This window comes from Musa acuminata, chromosome BXJ1-4 (genome assembly GCF_036884655.1).
Source record: "Musa acuminata AAA Group cultivar baxijiao chromosome BXJ1-4, Cavendish_Baxijiao_AAA, whole genome shotgun sequence".
Lineage (NCBI taxonomy): Eukaryota > Viridiplantae > Streptophyta > Magnoliopsida > Zingiberales > Musaceae > Musa > Musa acuminata.
Window position 1 is genome coordinate 36,374,465 of NC_088330.1, and position 16,113 is coordinate 36,390,577.

The following is a 16,113-nucleotide window of genomic DNA, read 5'->3' on the forward strand; positions in this document are numbered from 1 at the left end:
TTTTGCTACGACAAGTTCAGATCGGAACCCTTTTAACCCTTCTGTGGGAAAGGAAGGATGGGGGTAGATTTGTTCTTCACCGCTAGACTACGCTTTGTAGCAGTCCTGGAGTGGTGCGTCGGCTGGAGCACGTCGAGGTGGGCCCGCCGTGTAGTGAAACCCACCCACGCGTATCCACGGTCGCAGTCACTGGTCGGGTGGCAGCGTCGGTGATGACTAAGGGTGGTCACTGTGAAGTTACATATTTACCCTCGTGCATGACCAAGGTATCGAATTCATTTTACGGTAAATTGAAATCACCGACCAATCGAAGCCATGATATCTCCACGCTGCACGGACGTCAATACCCTCAACCCAATCCAACCTCTTTGGTGGCGGCAAGTGCCCGTAATCAGCTCCGGGACCGTTGTTGTCGGCCTTCTCCTCGTCTTCCCCCCACCCCCCCCCTCCGCCTGCCCGTTCACCGTTTGATGAAACGACAGCGAGAGATTCCAAGACGAAAGAGATGGGCTCCCCACGCCGTGCTGTGCGTCGAGACGCGTCCACTGCAAAGATAAAAAGAAAGAGAAATGCGTTGCTTCGTGTCACGCTCTGCTTTCGTGCTCGTCAACACATACATAATAGTTCTTGGTAAGGCCACAAGAAGATTTGGTGCAAGAAAAAGGCCACGAGAAGCGATCTCTTCGTCTCCCCACATGTTTGACCAAGATGCCATCTCCCTCTCGTGTGGGAGTTGTTCGGGTGCAATAAATAAATACCCTAAAAATAGATGGATAACAATTTGTAGTTCGTCCATTCTTGGTCTAATTTTTCTCTCCATGAACAGTGTTCTCTGTGGCCAAACAAACAGTCGATGCCCCTTTGAGACTCGATCGTCCCTTCCCGTATCTTTTTCAACGTGTACAACAATAACATGGACACTCCATTACTGGTTGGATGAAGTGATCTTGTGGATAGAATGGACTAATTCTCAGACGTTCCATTCGAAGCCAAATACACCGATAGTTGCGAAACGCTAAGAAACAGGACAGGCGGTGTTTATGTCAACAACTTTGCCGTGTCTATATCTCATCCAAGTTCTTTAGATAACCACACCACGTAGAAAAGTCGTCCTTATTGTTGAGGTTAGGAACCAAACAAGATTCTCCCTCCTCTTTCCATGTCGGAAATTGCAGGCCACCTTTCGGTAGTTTGTTCTCGATCTTTTGACATTTAGATTTACAAGGAAAAAGGAAAAGAATATTGCCAAATGATCCATTCGCACTGATTCAAGCACCAAAGAAAATTAAAATAAAAAAAAAGTGAAAAAGGATTGTATATTAATTACTTGGAAGCTTAGCCCACAAAAATATATCACATCACACCATATCATTAGGACCTTAATGATTAGTAATATGTTTATATTTAAGCTATGCTTTTGGCTCCAACAGATTAAGGACTCGTAAGCATTCAGTTCAACCACTTCTTTGTGGCATGGAGTCCCCATGACAACTTTTATGAGTTGGATGGGGATTGTTGGAGTGGCTACTCCTGAAGCTAATAACTCGAACACAGGGCATTCTCAAGCAGTGCAGCATCAACAACCAAATCCACCACTCAACACCTAAAGGGGTTTGACACTGTTCCTAACATGGACATCAAGATATTAATTAAAATTCTTTGGTTGGTCACCAAATTATATGCAGATAAGACTCTTCAGTGGCTGCCCAACCCATCCCCCCACTCAACAAAGTAGTCAAGAGTAGTTTTTATGACTTGTTATTAGTTTCTGGTTCAAGTGCAATGTGAGCATTTCATATCAGTAAATGCCCTAGCTTGACCTAGTTTGGGAAATTTTATACATGAACAAGCTACAATGTTTTCCTTATTATTATTATTATTAAGCATATGTAATTTGTTAGGGAAGCTGTGAATGATCTTTATCAGCTTATATACTTATGGTTATATAATTACTTTCATAAAATGGATTATTTTCACATCTATTATCTCATCACTGTTTATAACATAGGTAGAACAAACAAAGAAGACTTATATTTAAAAAAAAATCAAATTTAATTTAAGAAATAAAAAAGATTTTCTAGAATCATGTATATCTTTACATCAAGAGATGAGAATGTCACTCGCTGATTTTGTTTGCTTAATGTCTATGGAGAATAACTAATAAAAAATAGAACAGAGTCAAAGTGTACTAATAAATATAATTGCTAGTATGACCAGTTAAACATGGATTAGGTTTATGTAAAAAATTAGAATATCATAGTTCAAAAAAGTTGATATTAAAAGTGATCTATCCAAACTACTTGAATCAGAGTAAGATATCCTCCATTAATCATGTTAAAAATTTATTACAAGTAGAATCTGAGACCAATTTCTTGGTGTTCTTAATAAAACAGGCCCAAACCTCCTTGGCATTCGAGGAAGATCGCCCCAATTATTCCACCAATATCAGGAAGAGAGTCAATTTATAGAGGTGGCATAGCTCCGTCCTTAAGACTTTATGGTCCTGTGAGGCTCTCACAAACCTAACCATCTAAGGTCAGATGTTTATAATAGATTTGTTTTTGTTGATATTAGATCCTAGGACCCTACCATAATTGTTTAATGTTAAAATGATTCATCACAATATGCTTTCTGATGGTTTATTTGTCTTGTTGCTTCATCACAATATGATATGCATGAGAACTTCCCTTTCAGGTATAGTTTAATCCAAAAAAATCCCAAGTTCATGTCTGCTCTTCAATGGGTGGCTTGGTTTCTGATGGATTTTGTGGAACACTCAAAGTTTAATAGCAAATGAACTCCATGGAAGAAAAGCAGCAATAGCAAGTAACACACTAATTGTTAAGTATCTTCTCCAAAGTCAATACTGATTTGACCATGAATTAATGCACTTTTAAAACAAGCAAAAATCCTGCAGATAATGCAAGCTTATACCTAAGTTAATGATGAATTAAAAGAAAAAAGATGAAATGTAACAATAAAGATTAGGACCCCATCAGCTCTGAAATCACAAGCCATGCCTTGATATCATAATATGCAAGCATAGTACTGGCACAAGAGAAAATGTTAGTATCTGAGTCCACCACTAAACATAATAAGATGATGAAACTTGACATGCCATGAGACTTATGATAACTGATCCACAGTGAGCCAGCTTTAATCAGGAATCCTGGTTATCTTGAAGAGCAGAATTAGATAATTCTGAAGTAGTAGCATTTATGATGTAGACAAAATACAAGCTTCATTAGACTGTAACAAGAAAATGTAGATGTTTCAATAGCTTCTGATATACTTGAACTACCTTCAGATCGATGAAATGCAGGATGGTAAAGTAACCGAGAAAACCTATATATCGTTCTATATTGGCATAACTGATCAAAGAGATATTACAGATCAACTATGATGCACTCTCATTCTCTTCAAAAAGCTCAGAAGTTTGGCCCTGCAGCAAGAATTTCCTCAGTCAGTTTTCCATCTTGACCGATCTTGTAGTTGGCAAACACCTCAAAGTTCTTCTTGAATAGGCTACCCAGCTTTAGCAAAGTCTCCTTATAGCCTTCCTTGTCTCCCCACTGCAAAAGGAAAAAAATCATGCAAGTCAGGCGCAAACATCGGATGGTCAACAGATCATTATTTTAGTTTCATGAGCCATGACTCACCGTGTTAATTGGGTCTAAAATCCCCGAAGGAACACCTTCGATCTCAGTGGGTATCTCCAAACCAAACACTTGAGTCCTTTTGTAGTTTGCCTTGAGGAGGCTGCCAGAGTGTATGGCATCGATGATTTTCCTTGTGTATCCCAGCTTGATGCGGTTGCCAACACCATATCTGAACAAAGAACAAGTGTACACATCAACAAGAACAAGCTTTTTATTCTTCATAATTTTTTAGAACTCAAATTCATGTGCCATGTGATCTTTTACCTTCCACCTGACCAACCAGTGTTCACAAGCCACCCTGTGGCACCATGTTTCTGCATTTTCTCGGCCAGCATAGCTGCATACTTAGTAGGGTGAAGCATAATGAAGGCTGCCCCAAAGCAAGCTGAGAATGTCGCCTGAGGTTCCTTGATGCCGTCCTCTGTACCAGCCACCTAACATTGTACACCACCGGAATTATAATTAGTAGTGTGCACATTATCAAATGAGAAACAAGAAACAATGACAAAATATGCACCAGAGCAGTGTAGCCACTGATGAAATGGTACATGGTCTGAGGCAGGCTGAGCTTGCTAACAGGTGGAAGCACGCCAAAAGCATCACATGCCAAGAGGATGACATTTTTCGGCTGTGGACCAACGCATGGTATCTTCGCATTAGGTATGTACTCAATTGGATAGGAAGCTCGGGTGTTCTCTGCAGCACCACCAAACAGCATTCCAATTTGTATGAAACTTGTACCAAATTATGCAAGAAACCTGCTTCAAGAATTGTACCTGTGACAGACTTATCAGTGTAGTCTACCTCCTGAGTGTGCTCATCGAATACCACATTTTCCAGCACTGCAAGCAGGTCCCAACCATTAGCACAATGATCACAAGAATTTACATGCCGTCTGAATTAAAAGGTAAGGTCCAAGGTATCCGAATGTTTACCGGTTCCAAATTTAATGGCATTCCAGATGTCAGGTTCCTTCTCCTTTGAGAGGTCGATACATTTTGCATAACAACCACCTTCAATGTTTGAGATACCATTTTCGCTCCAGCAGTGCTCGTCATCGCCGATAAGCAGCCTATTATGATCCGTAGATAGAGTGGTCTTCCCAGTGCCTAAAAGACAGTAAGGGGTTAGTCATTATGAGCCATGGTAATAAGAATTCAGGAGGTAGTAATATTCCATTGTACGGGAGGGTAGGTGCCTAAAGGCAGGATGTGGATGCAATGGGCAGGTGATGGCACCACATTCAACGAGCCCAACCTTACCTGATAGTCCAAAGAAGAGGGCAACATCACCATCTTTGCCCATATTGCAGCCAGAATGCAGGGAAAGGATTTGTCTTTTAGGCATGAGATAGTGCATCACACTGAATAAACCCTTCTTCATCTCCCCGGCATACTGCGTGCCGAGGATTACCATTTCCCTCCTAGCAAGGTTAAGGTCAATGCTGGTCGAGGATGTCATGTAGTGTGTGTAACGATTACATGGAAACTGTCCAGCATTGTAAATTGTGAAGTCCGGAGTACCAAAATTCTCCAGTTCTTCAGGCGTGGGACGGATGCACCTGCCATCCATCCAGTTATCGCATGTACAAGAGCTATACTACTTATTTACCGACTTTTCATGTTCTCCTATGACCTAGAGAAGCAACAGGAGCTGTGTCGTCCACTTGTACTATTGCTATTAATAATAATATATCAATAGGCAACTTTAAGAGGATGACTTATCTGGGTGACCGTAGCAGGCCCACGAGAATTAGAGCACTGCAGAAAAGAACTGCATCCTAATGTTATTGTTAGTATCTTTTACTTACATGTTGTGCATGAATAGGGAATGGTAGGCCCTTGCAGAGACGATTCTAACTTTAATCCGATGTTCAGGATCCCAGTTCAGAAATTGATCATTCACAAAAACCTGCATTTAGAAAATACAAAGATAAATCACTGCAAATCAAAGAATAGATATGTGCTTTTGCGATGAGATATAAATTGACCCTTGCACCGTCTGGACACATTATATGGGCAAAATAGCTGGGAGGAAGTTTACTTCATAGGGTTACTGTCTCACTTGAGAGGAGGAAATTTTAGGAGTTACCAAGGAAGGATCAATGCTTCTGAAGAAAACCATAAATATTTGTGTTTATATTCTAAAAATCTTCACCTGTATCATAATACCAAGCAAAACCCTATGTATCTAAGCTAATCTAGCAGTTCGAGAGAAGATACTATACCAAGGGAGATTCATGATTTTTAATTTACTGCAGACATGCATAGTTTGTGATTAATTACAAACATAAGCTTTGTAATAAAGCAAACCTCCTTAGAAAGAAAATTACCTAACCTTTGTTGAAAAGAACTGATAAGCAAACTCTTCCAAAAAATTACAATATATAAAAGGCATGGTCTGCAGTACCGAACTGTACCGCCCGGTACGGGCGGTATGTACCAGTCCGACAGGTTGCCGGTACACGGACCGTCTGTTACCGGTCCGAGTGCACTGTAGCACTGTAGCAGTGCTGCAGTACTCGGCACACCTGAGTATACCGCTCAGTACACCTGGGTGTACCGCTCGGTATACCGTACCGTACCGGTACCGAGCCCAGGTCGAAATACCGGTACGGTACGGTATTGCGAACCTTGATAAAATGTGAAATGGATTAGATTATCGAGTTCTCAAAATAAGAATTTTATAGGCACACAAATGCTTAAATGGAAGAAATTGATTGAGGAAACGGAAGGAAGCGGTGAGGCAAAGGAACATTGGTAGAAAAAAAAAATAGGCATCATCATACTTTACTTAAAATCACTTGATTTTTTGTCAAAAGGATTTTCAATTAGATCAAAACCAAAGTGCTCATTAACAACAGAGTAAACTTCCTTGTGGTGTACAATAATAATTTGTTGTGTTCTTTTCTTTGTTTTAATCCAACAAATGAGCAATCTAAAAATGACAAATAGTTGTATTGCATTGTCATAAGATAAGAGGTACCTTGTCCAGAGAGTTGAGGTAATCAACAGCCCTCTCTCTGTTCACCAGGAAAGTATGCTCATCCATCTCAATATTCGGTGAGCCCCTGAGATCATAATAAATCGAGAAGATATTACAAAAGAGAATTATTACATGTATGAAAATTACGGCACCCAATGTGCAAGTGAGGAGACTTACTTCCCCCACCAAAGCTCCTCAGCTATAGTTTCATCCTTGACGACCCGTTTGTCCCTCGGGGAGCGACCTGTCTTTGCACCAGACAAGGTAGCCAGTGCCCCTGTCGATGTTATGAACGAACCCTTCTCATATTTTATAGCTTGCTCATACAGTTCTGCATGAATATAACAGTTACTGATAGAACCATTGGAAGAGCAGCAGCAAGCAAATTGCAATAAACAAGGCTGGCACCAGATGATCATCCTCTGATGGCCACAGGGTCTCTGGAGTGGAATTCAATGTTTCCTACTACCCCTTAAGGTGTTCAATATCATGGAGATAAGTAAAACCAAAATTATGGGCAATGACAAGATCAAATCTCAGGAACCATATATAGTTAAACAAACAAGTCAACTAATTCATCATGATCAATGTTCATTGCAACACTCCTTTTAGTCTCCCTTGGTACAATCAACATGGAGGAGGCAACTGGGAACAATTTAGACTTTTGACTTTGGAAACTTGTTGCTTGTAGAGATCAAAATCAAGCAAAAGGTCAAGTCCTCTCTCTATATATAAATCTACCAATCCATTTTTCTTAGACCAAACTATAATACTACAAAAAAAGGGCACAAGGGCAACCAAGTATATGGAGAACTTCACAAAAGAGATCTACCATGTTCAAAGGAGGGAACGATATGACCTCGGTAATTAAAAGACATATCATAATTAAATCAGTTTATCACTAATTATTATGAGTATGAGCACAATACCAGCTGGGGAAAGATTGTAGAGGACATGGGTGAACTTGAGTGCACTGTCGCTGATGCTGATGGTTGGGGTGATGTAGTGGTGGTGCTCGGCAGTGACCTTGGGCGCATCCAGCTTCCTGGCTGGATCACCCTTCACCACCTTTGGTCCTGTCTCCCGTGTCAGCGATGCCAATGATGCACTGCCCACATCACCAATTAATTAATTTAGCATACTTGATACAAGTTCCTACGATGATACATCAATAATAAATTAAGAATACTTAAGCATGCAAGTACGAATGCAAATGCATTTAATTTGGATTGATCGGTGATTTAACATACTCGAGAAATTATGCACCAGTAATGATACAACAAGATCTGTCCATAAGAGGGAATCAATGAATGGTAGAATCCTATAGCATATAATTTATCTTTCAGTTCAAATAAATGATTTTGGCATTTGAATGCAAAATCAAGCTAACAACCAATCTGATTAAGCCTCAGATCACTAAATCACAAGTTACACCAAAGGATGAATCTTGACCGAATCACATATTTAATATAAGATATTTTAAAATATATTATATAATATATTTAAAAATAACAACAAAGGATTCGATTCCAAGGTTTTAAATATAAAAATTACCCTCTGATGATAACAAATTTAATATATTATATTTAAAATAATAATAAATAATCTGATTTCATGGTTTTAACTAGAAATATTGTCTATTCCAAAACTTAATGATGGAAAAAAAATTCCATTATAGTTTGGATATTATAGGTTCTGATTGTCGTTGCTGCTGCTTAATTCAAAGTTAACGTCTTTCTATTGTCAATAATCCAAGAGAAAAGAATATACTCAGGCTGTAAGAAAATAATCATTATTGGGGCATTCCATAAGACAACCAAGTTTGGTTGGACCAACTAAAATTTCCAATTCATAAAAAAATAATAAAATTTGATTCAACTAGCAATTCAATTAAATCGCTATCGTCAATAGTCTAAGACAAAAATATATACTCAGGCTGTAAGAAAATAATTATTATTGGGGCATTCCACATGACAATCAAGTTTGGTTGGACTAACTAAATTTTCCAATTCATAAAAAAAAAGTTGATTTGGCTAGCAATTCAATAGTTAAATCACTATTGTCAATAATTCAAGAGAAAAGAATATACTCAGGCTGTAAGAAAATAATCATTATCAGGACATTCCATAAGACAATCAAGTTTGGTTGGACCAACTAAATTTTCCAATTCTTAAAAAAAAAAAAAAATTGATTCGACTAGCAATTCAATAGTTAAACCATTCCAACAAATAATTTGGGTCACAATTAGCTAATTTGGTTTTGATACTTAAGATCCAACTAAGAAATTAGCTCACTAATTTAGTAGATCTAAGCCACTGATTTTAAAAAATAACTTAAATTTAATTTAATTGAAATCAGACTTGTGTAGTCCTACAAACTAACGATTAACTCCCGACCGGCTTATGATCCCACAACCGTGTTTAATCCCGAATGTCAACCTAAAATTCAAAAGGTCCATCGAGGCCGCCACTCTATGATGTACTTCCCCTACGTGACACTTTCCTACACAGACCTCTCATCATGCCCATCTCAATCGTCACAATAGAGTTGCTCCATTAATTTAATAGGCTTGTGATCAAGTGACTAAAAATATTTAAAATTATTTTTAAAAGCCAATTTTATTTTTATTGCATTAAATTGAGCATACCTGAGGCCTATCAACTGTCTAATAATACTAGACTAATAGTCCACGAAAATATTTAAACTCATGTTATAGATATGAGTCGAGACACATCTAATTCCGAGGTGTCACATCAACAAACAGTGGTAAGGCAAATAAGCTTTGCACACGTTGCTTTTCCAAGTCATTTTCCATTTTTCCTAGAAAACGTCATTTTCTATGGAAAATTGTCCGTGCAACCCACGTGATAAACACAGCCTTTTGCTTTCCTTTTTGTAATAAGCTAAGGAACAAACATAAAAAAGAGAGTCAGATGCCTACCAAAAGACTGCCGAAGCCTTTTCGGAAACATAGTTCATGCAGCAAGCTTGAGATGTCTTCCTTATTTGTTTGCTCTAAACTTTCAATTTTTATCTTTTCATGAAAAATAAGATCCCAAAAAGATAGTTATGAAATTAGATAGATATATATAAAGCCTGCACCGTGTGACGAGGCATGTCCACTGGGAAGAGCAGGCGGTGCCAACCGGTGGAGGTAGGCGAACAATCCCTCTCGGCACGGACGGGGAGATTGGATTTCATCATCCTTCTTTCTAGTGGTGATTATAAATATATTTGATTTTTGCCCTTTTTTAATCTCATGCATATCGTTTTTCCTCTTGGGACATGAGATCCAAGGACAGGCCCACCAGAATCTAGAAATGAATCTTCACTAGGAACAAAAAATCTCACAGCAATTCTTTTCCCGTTCTTTTTTTTGCTTTTAACTTTCTGCAAGCAATCTAATCAGAATATTTGTCGATGCTGCCTTCAGAAGCAAGGATTGATCGAGGGAAGATACCTGATGGATTGGAGCTGGACCTTGTGGCGCTCCTCCTCGGAGATGGTGGCGAAGGCCGCGTTGCCCTGTTGCTGCTGCTGCAGGCCGTCTTTGATGGGGGTGGTGGGCGCCGAGCGCTTCTTCTGCAGGGAGTGCAGCTCGTCGATTGTCTGCGCCTTCACCGGCGGCGCGCTGTCGTCGTGGCAGATGCCGTTCTCCGCGCCGGCGCCGCCGCCGTGGGTATGGATCTTCGGCAGCCCGTTCGGCATCACCACTGCCTTCACGCTGTTTCCGAAGCGGAAGTCGCCGTTCTCCGCCATCGCCTCCTCCCTGCTCAGTTCCAGTTCTTACTATGTCAGAAACAAATAGCAGGCGCAGATCTTTCCAATATTATGTCTGTCTATTTCCGTTCTAAGAGCCGTTCATAAACTAATCGAACAGCAAACAGAAACAAAGGCCAAAATGTTCTCTGCAATCAATTACATTCCTCATCCCATATCATCCTCCAGCGTTAAGAACAAAACATTACCTAAAGGAAGAGCAGAAGCGTCGGAAGAGAAGTAGTCGTAGAAAAGGAAGAGAAAGAGACGATGGACACAAACGAACAAGCCTCACGACGAGCAACAAAAGAAGCGAGGGAGGATGGGATGTGAAGGAGAGCAATCTCGGGCCCTTTTAAAGGCGCGTGTCCCCTCCTTCCAAACCCAACCCCCTTGTTAACCAGGGTTAAGTCACCCCAACCCCCTGCTCAAGTCAACTCCCAAAGCGTCCTAACATTGACCCGTTCGAAACTCACCCACCTCCCACCCTCATCCGTATCCGTGCCACGGACGACACATCCTTCCGGTCCGTGTACATTCGCTGGCACAGCGTAGTTCCCGTTACGCTTTCTCCACCGTCGCAGCGTGTAGCATATATTAGCTCTATTTTAGCTGCCGCCAGGCAACATGTGCCTGCAAATACGAGCGTACAGAACAATAAATGCTTATTATACGTAGAGATTGGATCCAACCAAAGTCATTCGATTGCTTGCAATTATAATTTCAATTTGCACCCGCAAATACAGCCCAATATTTTGGTTGTCTTCTTGTAAATCACTCCATTATAGCAGCTATCAAACTTTTACTATATAAATAAATACTATACATATTTTATATGTACATTATCTAATATATGTATATATATTAGATGACATAATGTGACAGCTGACCGCCACCTTGATGTCTGATTTATGGGTAGCCACCAAAGCCAAATTCGACTTTACCAAATCTTTATCTCGTCGATATATGTATAGTTCATGTCCAAATGCGTGCACCTCATGCGATGACCGAGACTTCAGCGAGAAATGATCTTCTAAATCCTTTTTATTCTTTTTTGCTTAATTAATGACTTCGTCCTCATCCTTCTGGCGAAGGGTGGTTGAGCCGAGCTGGAGTACGCGTGGCTAACAGATAAGGACACGGGATTCGTGGCTAAATCACTGCCGTCTATTTTGTTTTGGACGGCGAGATAGCGGAGACACGGGTTCCCAAACGGCGGAGGGCGCCTCCGCCCGTTGGGCTCACGGACGGCGTCACGTCGGCCGCTTACTGACGGTCCGTCCGTTACTTTTCGGGAGATGGGAGCCGTTACGGATGACGGCACCCACGAGAGGACCGTGAATAGCGACCCGAGTAGCCTCCGACACGTGGCAGACCGATTGTGCTCTTGTTTTTTTTGTTTTGCTTCAAACAGGATACAGGGCCTTGCTCCAATAATATCGGCTGCACTAAAATCAATGACATGGTAATTGATTTTTCTTGAAAGTATTTCATCTAATATTTCAATTAGAGAAATACGAATAGCAATTAGGTAGTAGTACATACATGTCAATTATTTTTCCTAGCCAATTCAACATAGAAGGCTTTCTTACAGGTAAGAGAAATTATAATAGGAGAAACAACAAAGAGAATTTAATTTAAGAATTAAATTGTTTTGAAAATTTAATCAATAAATGATTTATATATTAATTAAAGAAATAATATATAAAAACCTAACTTTTGTTTAAACATGTTGGAAGATGAATAAATGGTTTACGTTCATTGTTTCTTTAATCTCTTTTGACTCATCATCAACAATTGTCTTTGTTTAAATCGAGTCAAGTGTGCTTTCATTCTGAGAGTTTTATCTTTTCACGTCCCAATGCAAGTAAAAAAACATACAAAGGCACAAAACTGTGATTCGGGAATAATCACCACTGGATTATTTGGCATATATTGATTCAAATATCGATGTGCACAATCTAATCAAACTGAATTTTTCGATGAATCTTTATGTCATTGATCAAAATGAAAAAAAAAGAATAAAAATAAATAAAATCATGAATCGCAAAGGTCAATTTATTCGAAGAGATCACACGTTTGTCGCTCTCATGTTCGAGCATCATTCTCGCGCTGGATTCTCTTCCATCACCTCTTTTGCTTTTGCCTGCTGTAAGTTGCACGGATGTTGATGGATGCTGTTTGGATGTACGTGAATATTGCAGTGACCTCTCTCTCTCTCTCTCTCTCTCTCTCTCTCTTCGGCATTAGCATCTTTTTGTTGCGTTTTCCATACAACTAAGTAACTTATTTTTTAAATTTTAAATGTGTTAAATTATTATATTCAAAGACAGTGATTAGTATTGTTTCAAAAATTATTATTTTAATTATGTAGAGTTATTGTGCTAATAAAATAATATAATGGAGGCAAGACAAACCCAAGCACTGTCTGATGCATATAATATCGATAGTATTTATCGGTTCGATAACTTTTATCAGCACAAGACGTGTAGATGACAATAATACATATCTTATATTAAGATAGTTTTTCTTTTATTTAGTTTTTATATTTTTATTCAAAACTATATACTTATTGACGTATTAGTATTCGGTATAATGATAGGATACAATATCGTTATCATCGTCCGATGCTTGATCAAAATTATGAAACTTGTAGTAAAAGATATATCTTGAATTACATAGAAGGAATGAATATTAACCTAATTTTGATTTCCTTCTTTTTATATTATATATTAACCTTGATTTGTGTATATGTCAAGCATAAAAACATAATATGTTATTATTAAACAAAAGAACTTTAATGTCAAAAATCTAAAATCAAATAATAACATATCTGAATATTACGATACGTATATTTTAATAATGTTTAGAAAATATCTGAATGTTATTTTAATAATGTTTAGAAAATATTTGTATTCAAGATTTATGTGATGATGATTTGTAAATAGAACTAGACTCGGCTTCTCATCTCTTCTTAACTTTAATAATATCACTATGATTGATAAATTTATGAATAAAAGAATATGATAGAAAATATGTGATCTCTCGTTTGACCATTTCACGTGACTAGGGGAGATTATAAAAAAAAAAGATCTATAATCTCTCAATCATGTCACGTATCAACACATTTGCATACCCGTATATTTACGTGTCCACGTATTCAATTATTATGTGTTTTTGTTGTGTTGTGTTGAGTCCATAGGAGATCTGTTTATTTATAGATGGGAGTATAGGTATATGATAAGTAATCATGATAGTTCCTCCGGTATTTCTTAAGGAATCCTATCATAATTAAACTTATTTTTTTATTTTTATTAATAATTATTATCATAATCTAATCATATTCATAATATATCTTACCTAATTAGATAAAACCACATAATCTAATACTCATGCCTCACTATGGGACTATGATTGCGTAACTTATATGCACGAGTCTGATTTGATTGTATGATTTTGTTTTATGCTTATAAATATTAATAGAGATTTTCTATGTCAAAATTAGGACACTATCATGCTACGTAGAGACAGGATATAATAATAACTAAATTTTAGTAATACTCTTCTTTACACTCCATCAAATATCTAAAGCACTAGTCGGGGTTGAGTAATTTTCTTCAATACTGCAGATTCAATTATAGCTGAGAGATATATGGTGATGTATTTTTGGTCATTTGGATGATGCATGAAACTCAATTTCATACTGTTGACTCTAAGAAGACAGGTCGAACTACGAGACCAATCACAAAACCCCTATATTCACGTCATATTTGATTTTAAGGTGCATATACTTTCTAACCTTAAAAAAAATAAAAAAAATTATCACATATGATGAGGTTCCAAGAACATTTGAAATATTTAGAGGAATATATTTTCATCAAATTCATGTTGACATGATAAACATAATTAATTGGGTTTCTCATATTGAGTCCTCATTAATCCAATATATTAATCATAGAGAAAAGAAATAAAATAATTATATTAATTTTATAATATTTTAAATGACTTTATAATTGAGGTGGATTTTGAAAGAGTGTTATGGGATAACAAGTCAATTAGTTTAGTTGAATCTGAATCACCAACTCAAAATATCTAAATTAATAATAGATCCTTATAAAATAATATTAATCTTAGCTCGCTTTTAATATGCATGCATGCATGCATGCATGAAGACTTGGATTTGAGTCGAAGCTCGTCCTTCGTTTACTTAACGGCATTAATTCCCTCAAAAGTCGTGATCATCAACGTACGGTCGATTAAATTGTCCTTGAAATCTAGATGGACGATCGACCTTTCAACGCTGCCTTCCCCGGGCATAGCCTCCTCCTACATCGCCACTTTCTAACTGCGTTCCTTCAAGGATTAGATTGCACGTCGGGCTCACAATATTCCACACCCAAACGTGAAACGTAGGGATAGGAAATGAGGCAGAGCTTCTTTTCAAAAGAAGAGAGAGGGGGCAGATGATATGGACGCGTCGGGCAGGAGGGTTATATTGATTGGGAGGAGAGGATTCAGCTTCGTCTACAAGCTTGCGTCACAGGCTGAAACGTAAGAGATGGGAAATGAGAGATGGACCGGGGGAGGTCATACTGGGAGGGAGGGAGGGAGGGAGGGAGGGAGAAAAGAAGAGGAGCGAGGGTGAGGAGGTCGTTGGCGTTGTTGAATGGATGGACAGATGTGGCGACAAAAAGAGCCGGAAAAGTAGTGCCCGGCATCAGGCGTATCCGGGGAAGGGTCTACTCCCCACCAACTTTCGCTCTCTCTCATGCGATTCCCCGAGCTTCAGTGCGTGGTGTTCCTGAGACTCCTGTGTGAGAGAGAGAGAGAGAGAGGTCCGAGGCACGTTAGGTCAGAAATTGGATTGATTCTTTCCACGTCTCTCAAGCACATATAAACCCGGCAAAAGCTTAGGCAGCATAACCTGCACACGTAAAATGCTGGGCGTAAGTAATGATTCACAGCCTTGCGTCGGTGGTGGTCGCCAGCAGCATTAATTAGTGGTTGAAGTGGAGGCTTATCTTCGCACCTTTCTGACATTTGCGAAGTTGCCCGCAACTGTGGTAGTCAGCAGCACTGCATGCTTTATCAGAGAAGTATACTGACATCGGCAGGAGAATTGGATTCCTCGAGGTAAAAGAACTATAAATGCACTGGAAAATGACCTTTTATCTTCCTGACCGTAAGCATCACGATTCGGTGTGCGGTCTGGAAGATTACCGCAAGAAGAGAGAGGAAGATGGAAGGAAGAAAGGTAAAGGATACGAGAAACGGAGTTACAACGAAACCTTGTTTCAGTTCGATAATATTTACTGTATCGAACTCATGGGTGAATTTTACCTCGTCATCTCATCGCCTGAGAAGACATCAAAAAGTTTTTATGTACATCAGATAGGTAGGGTTTTAACCTTTTTTTTTTCTGAATTGAAAAAAAAGAAGAAGATATCAATAGAACGTACCTTTCCGGCGGTCTGCTTGTACAAAAATGTCATTAGGCCATGAGTCGTACTTCCAATCAGTAAAAATAGAAAATGAGAAATTTCGTCAGTTCGGCATGCCATCTCCAGGATGATGATATCATGTTCTTTAATTTTTAACATAAGAAACTGACTCGTTCTGTGATGAACAAACCGTGAAGCCTAATAATATTCTTATTTTAAGTTCATCACTGAAAGCAGAACACTCCCCTTTCTTACTAAGCATCCTTTAG

General features: G+C 38.7%; 1 protein-coding gene across 1 annotated transcript; it reads right to left on the minus strand.

Annotated features, from left to right (window-relative positions):
* Nucleotides 1-3,173: 3,173 nt before the first annotated feature.
* Nucleotides 3,174-10,769, minus strand: LOC135661197 (phosphoenolpyruvate carboxykinase (ATP) 1-like). The gene is made up of 13 exons (XM_065176487.1): nt 10,613-10,769; nt 10,105-10,413; nt 7,574-7,752; nt 6,822-6,975; nt 6,645-6,729; nt 5,470-5,570; nt 4,922-5,220; nt 4,595-4,768; nt 4,436-4,501; nt 4,177-4,355; nt 3,924-4,093; nt 3,660-3,828; nt 3,174-3,572 (listed from the first exon to the last, which is right to left on the minus strand). The coding sequence occupies exons 2-13, from the start codon at nt 10,401-10,403 to the stop codon at nt 3,429-3,431; spliced, it is 2,019 nt and encodes a 672-aa protein (XP_065032559.1). The 5' UTR covers nt 10,404-10,413; nt 10,613-10,769; the 3' UTR covers nt 3,174-3,428.
* Nucleotides 10,770-16,113: the final 5,344 nt, after the last annotated feature.

Coding starts and splice junctions, on each gene's coding strand:
- LOC135661197 (XM_065176487.1), bottom strand. CDS start 10,403: ATGGCGGAGAACGGCGACTTCCGCTTCGGAAACAGCGTGAAGGCAGTG. Junction 7,753..10,104: donor GTCCAGCTCCAATCCATCAG/GTATCTTCCCTC, acceptor TGATGTGGGCAG/TGCATCATTGGCATCGCTGA. Junction 4,502..4,594: donor TGCCATTAAATTTGGAACCG/GTAAACATTCGG, acceptor ACCTGCTTGCAG/TGCTGGAAAATGTGGTATTC.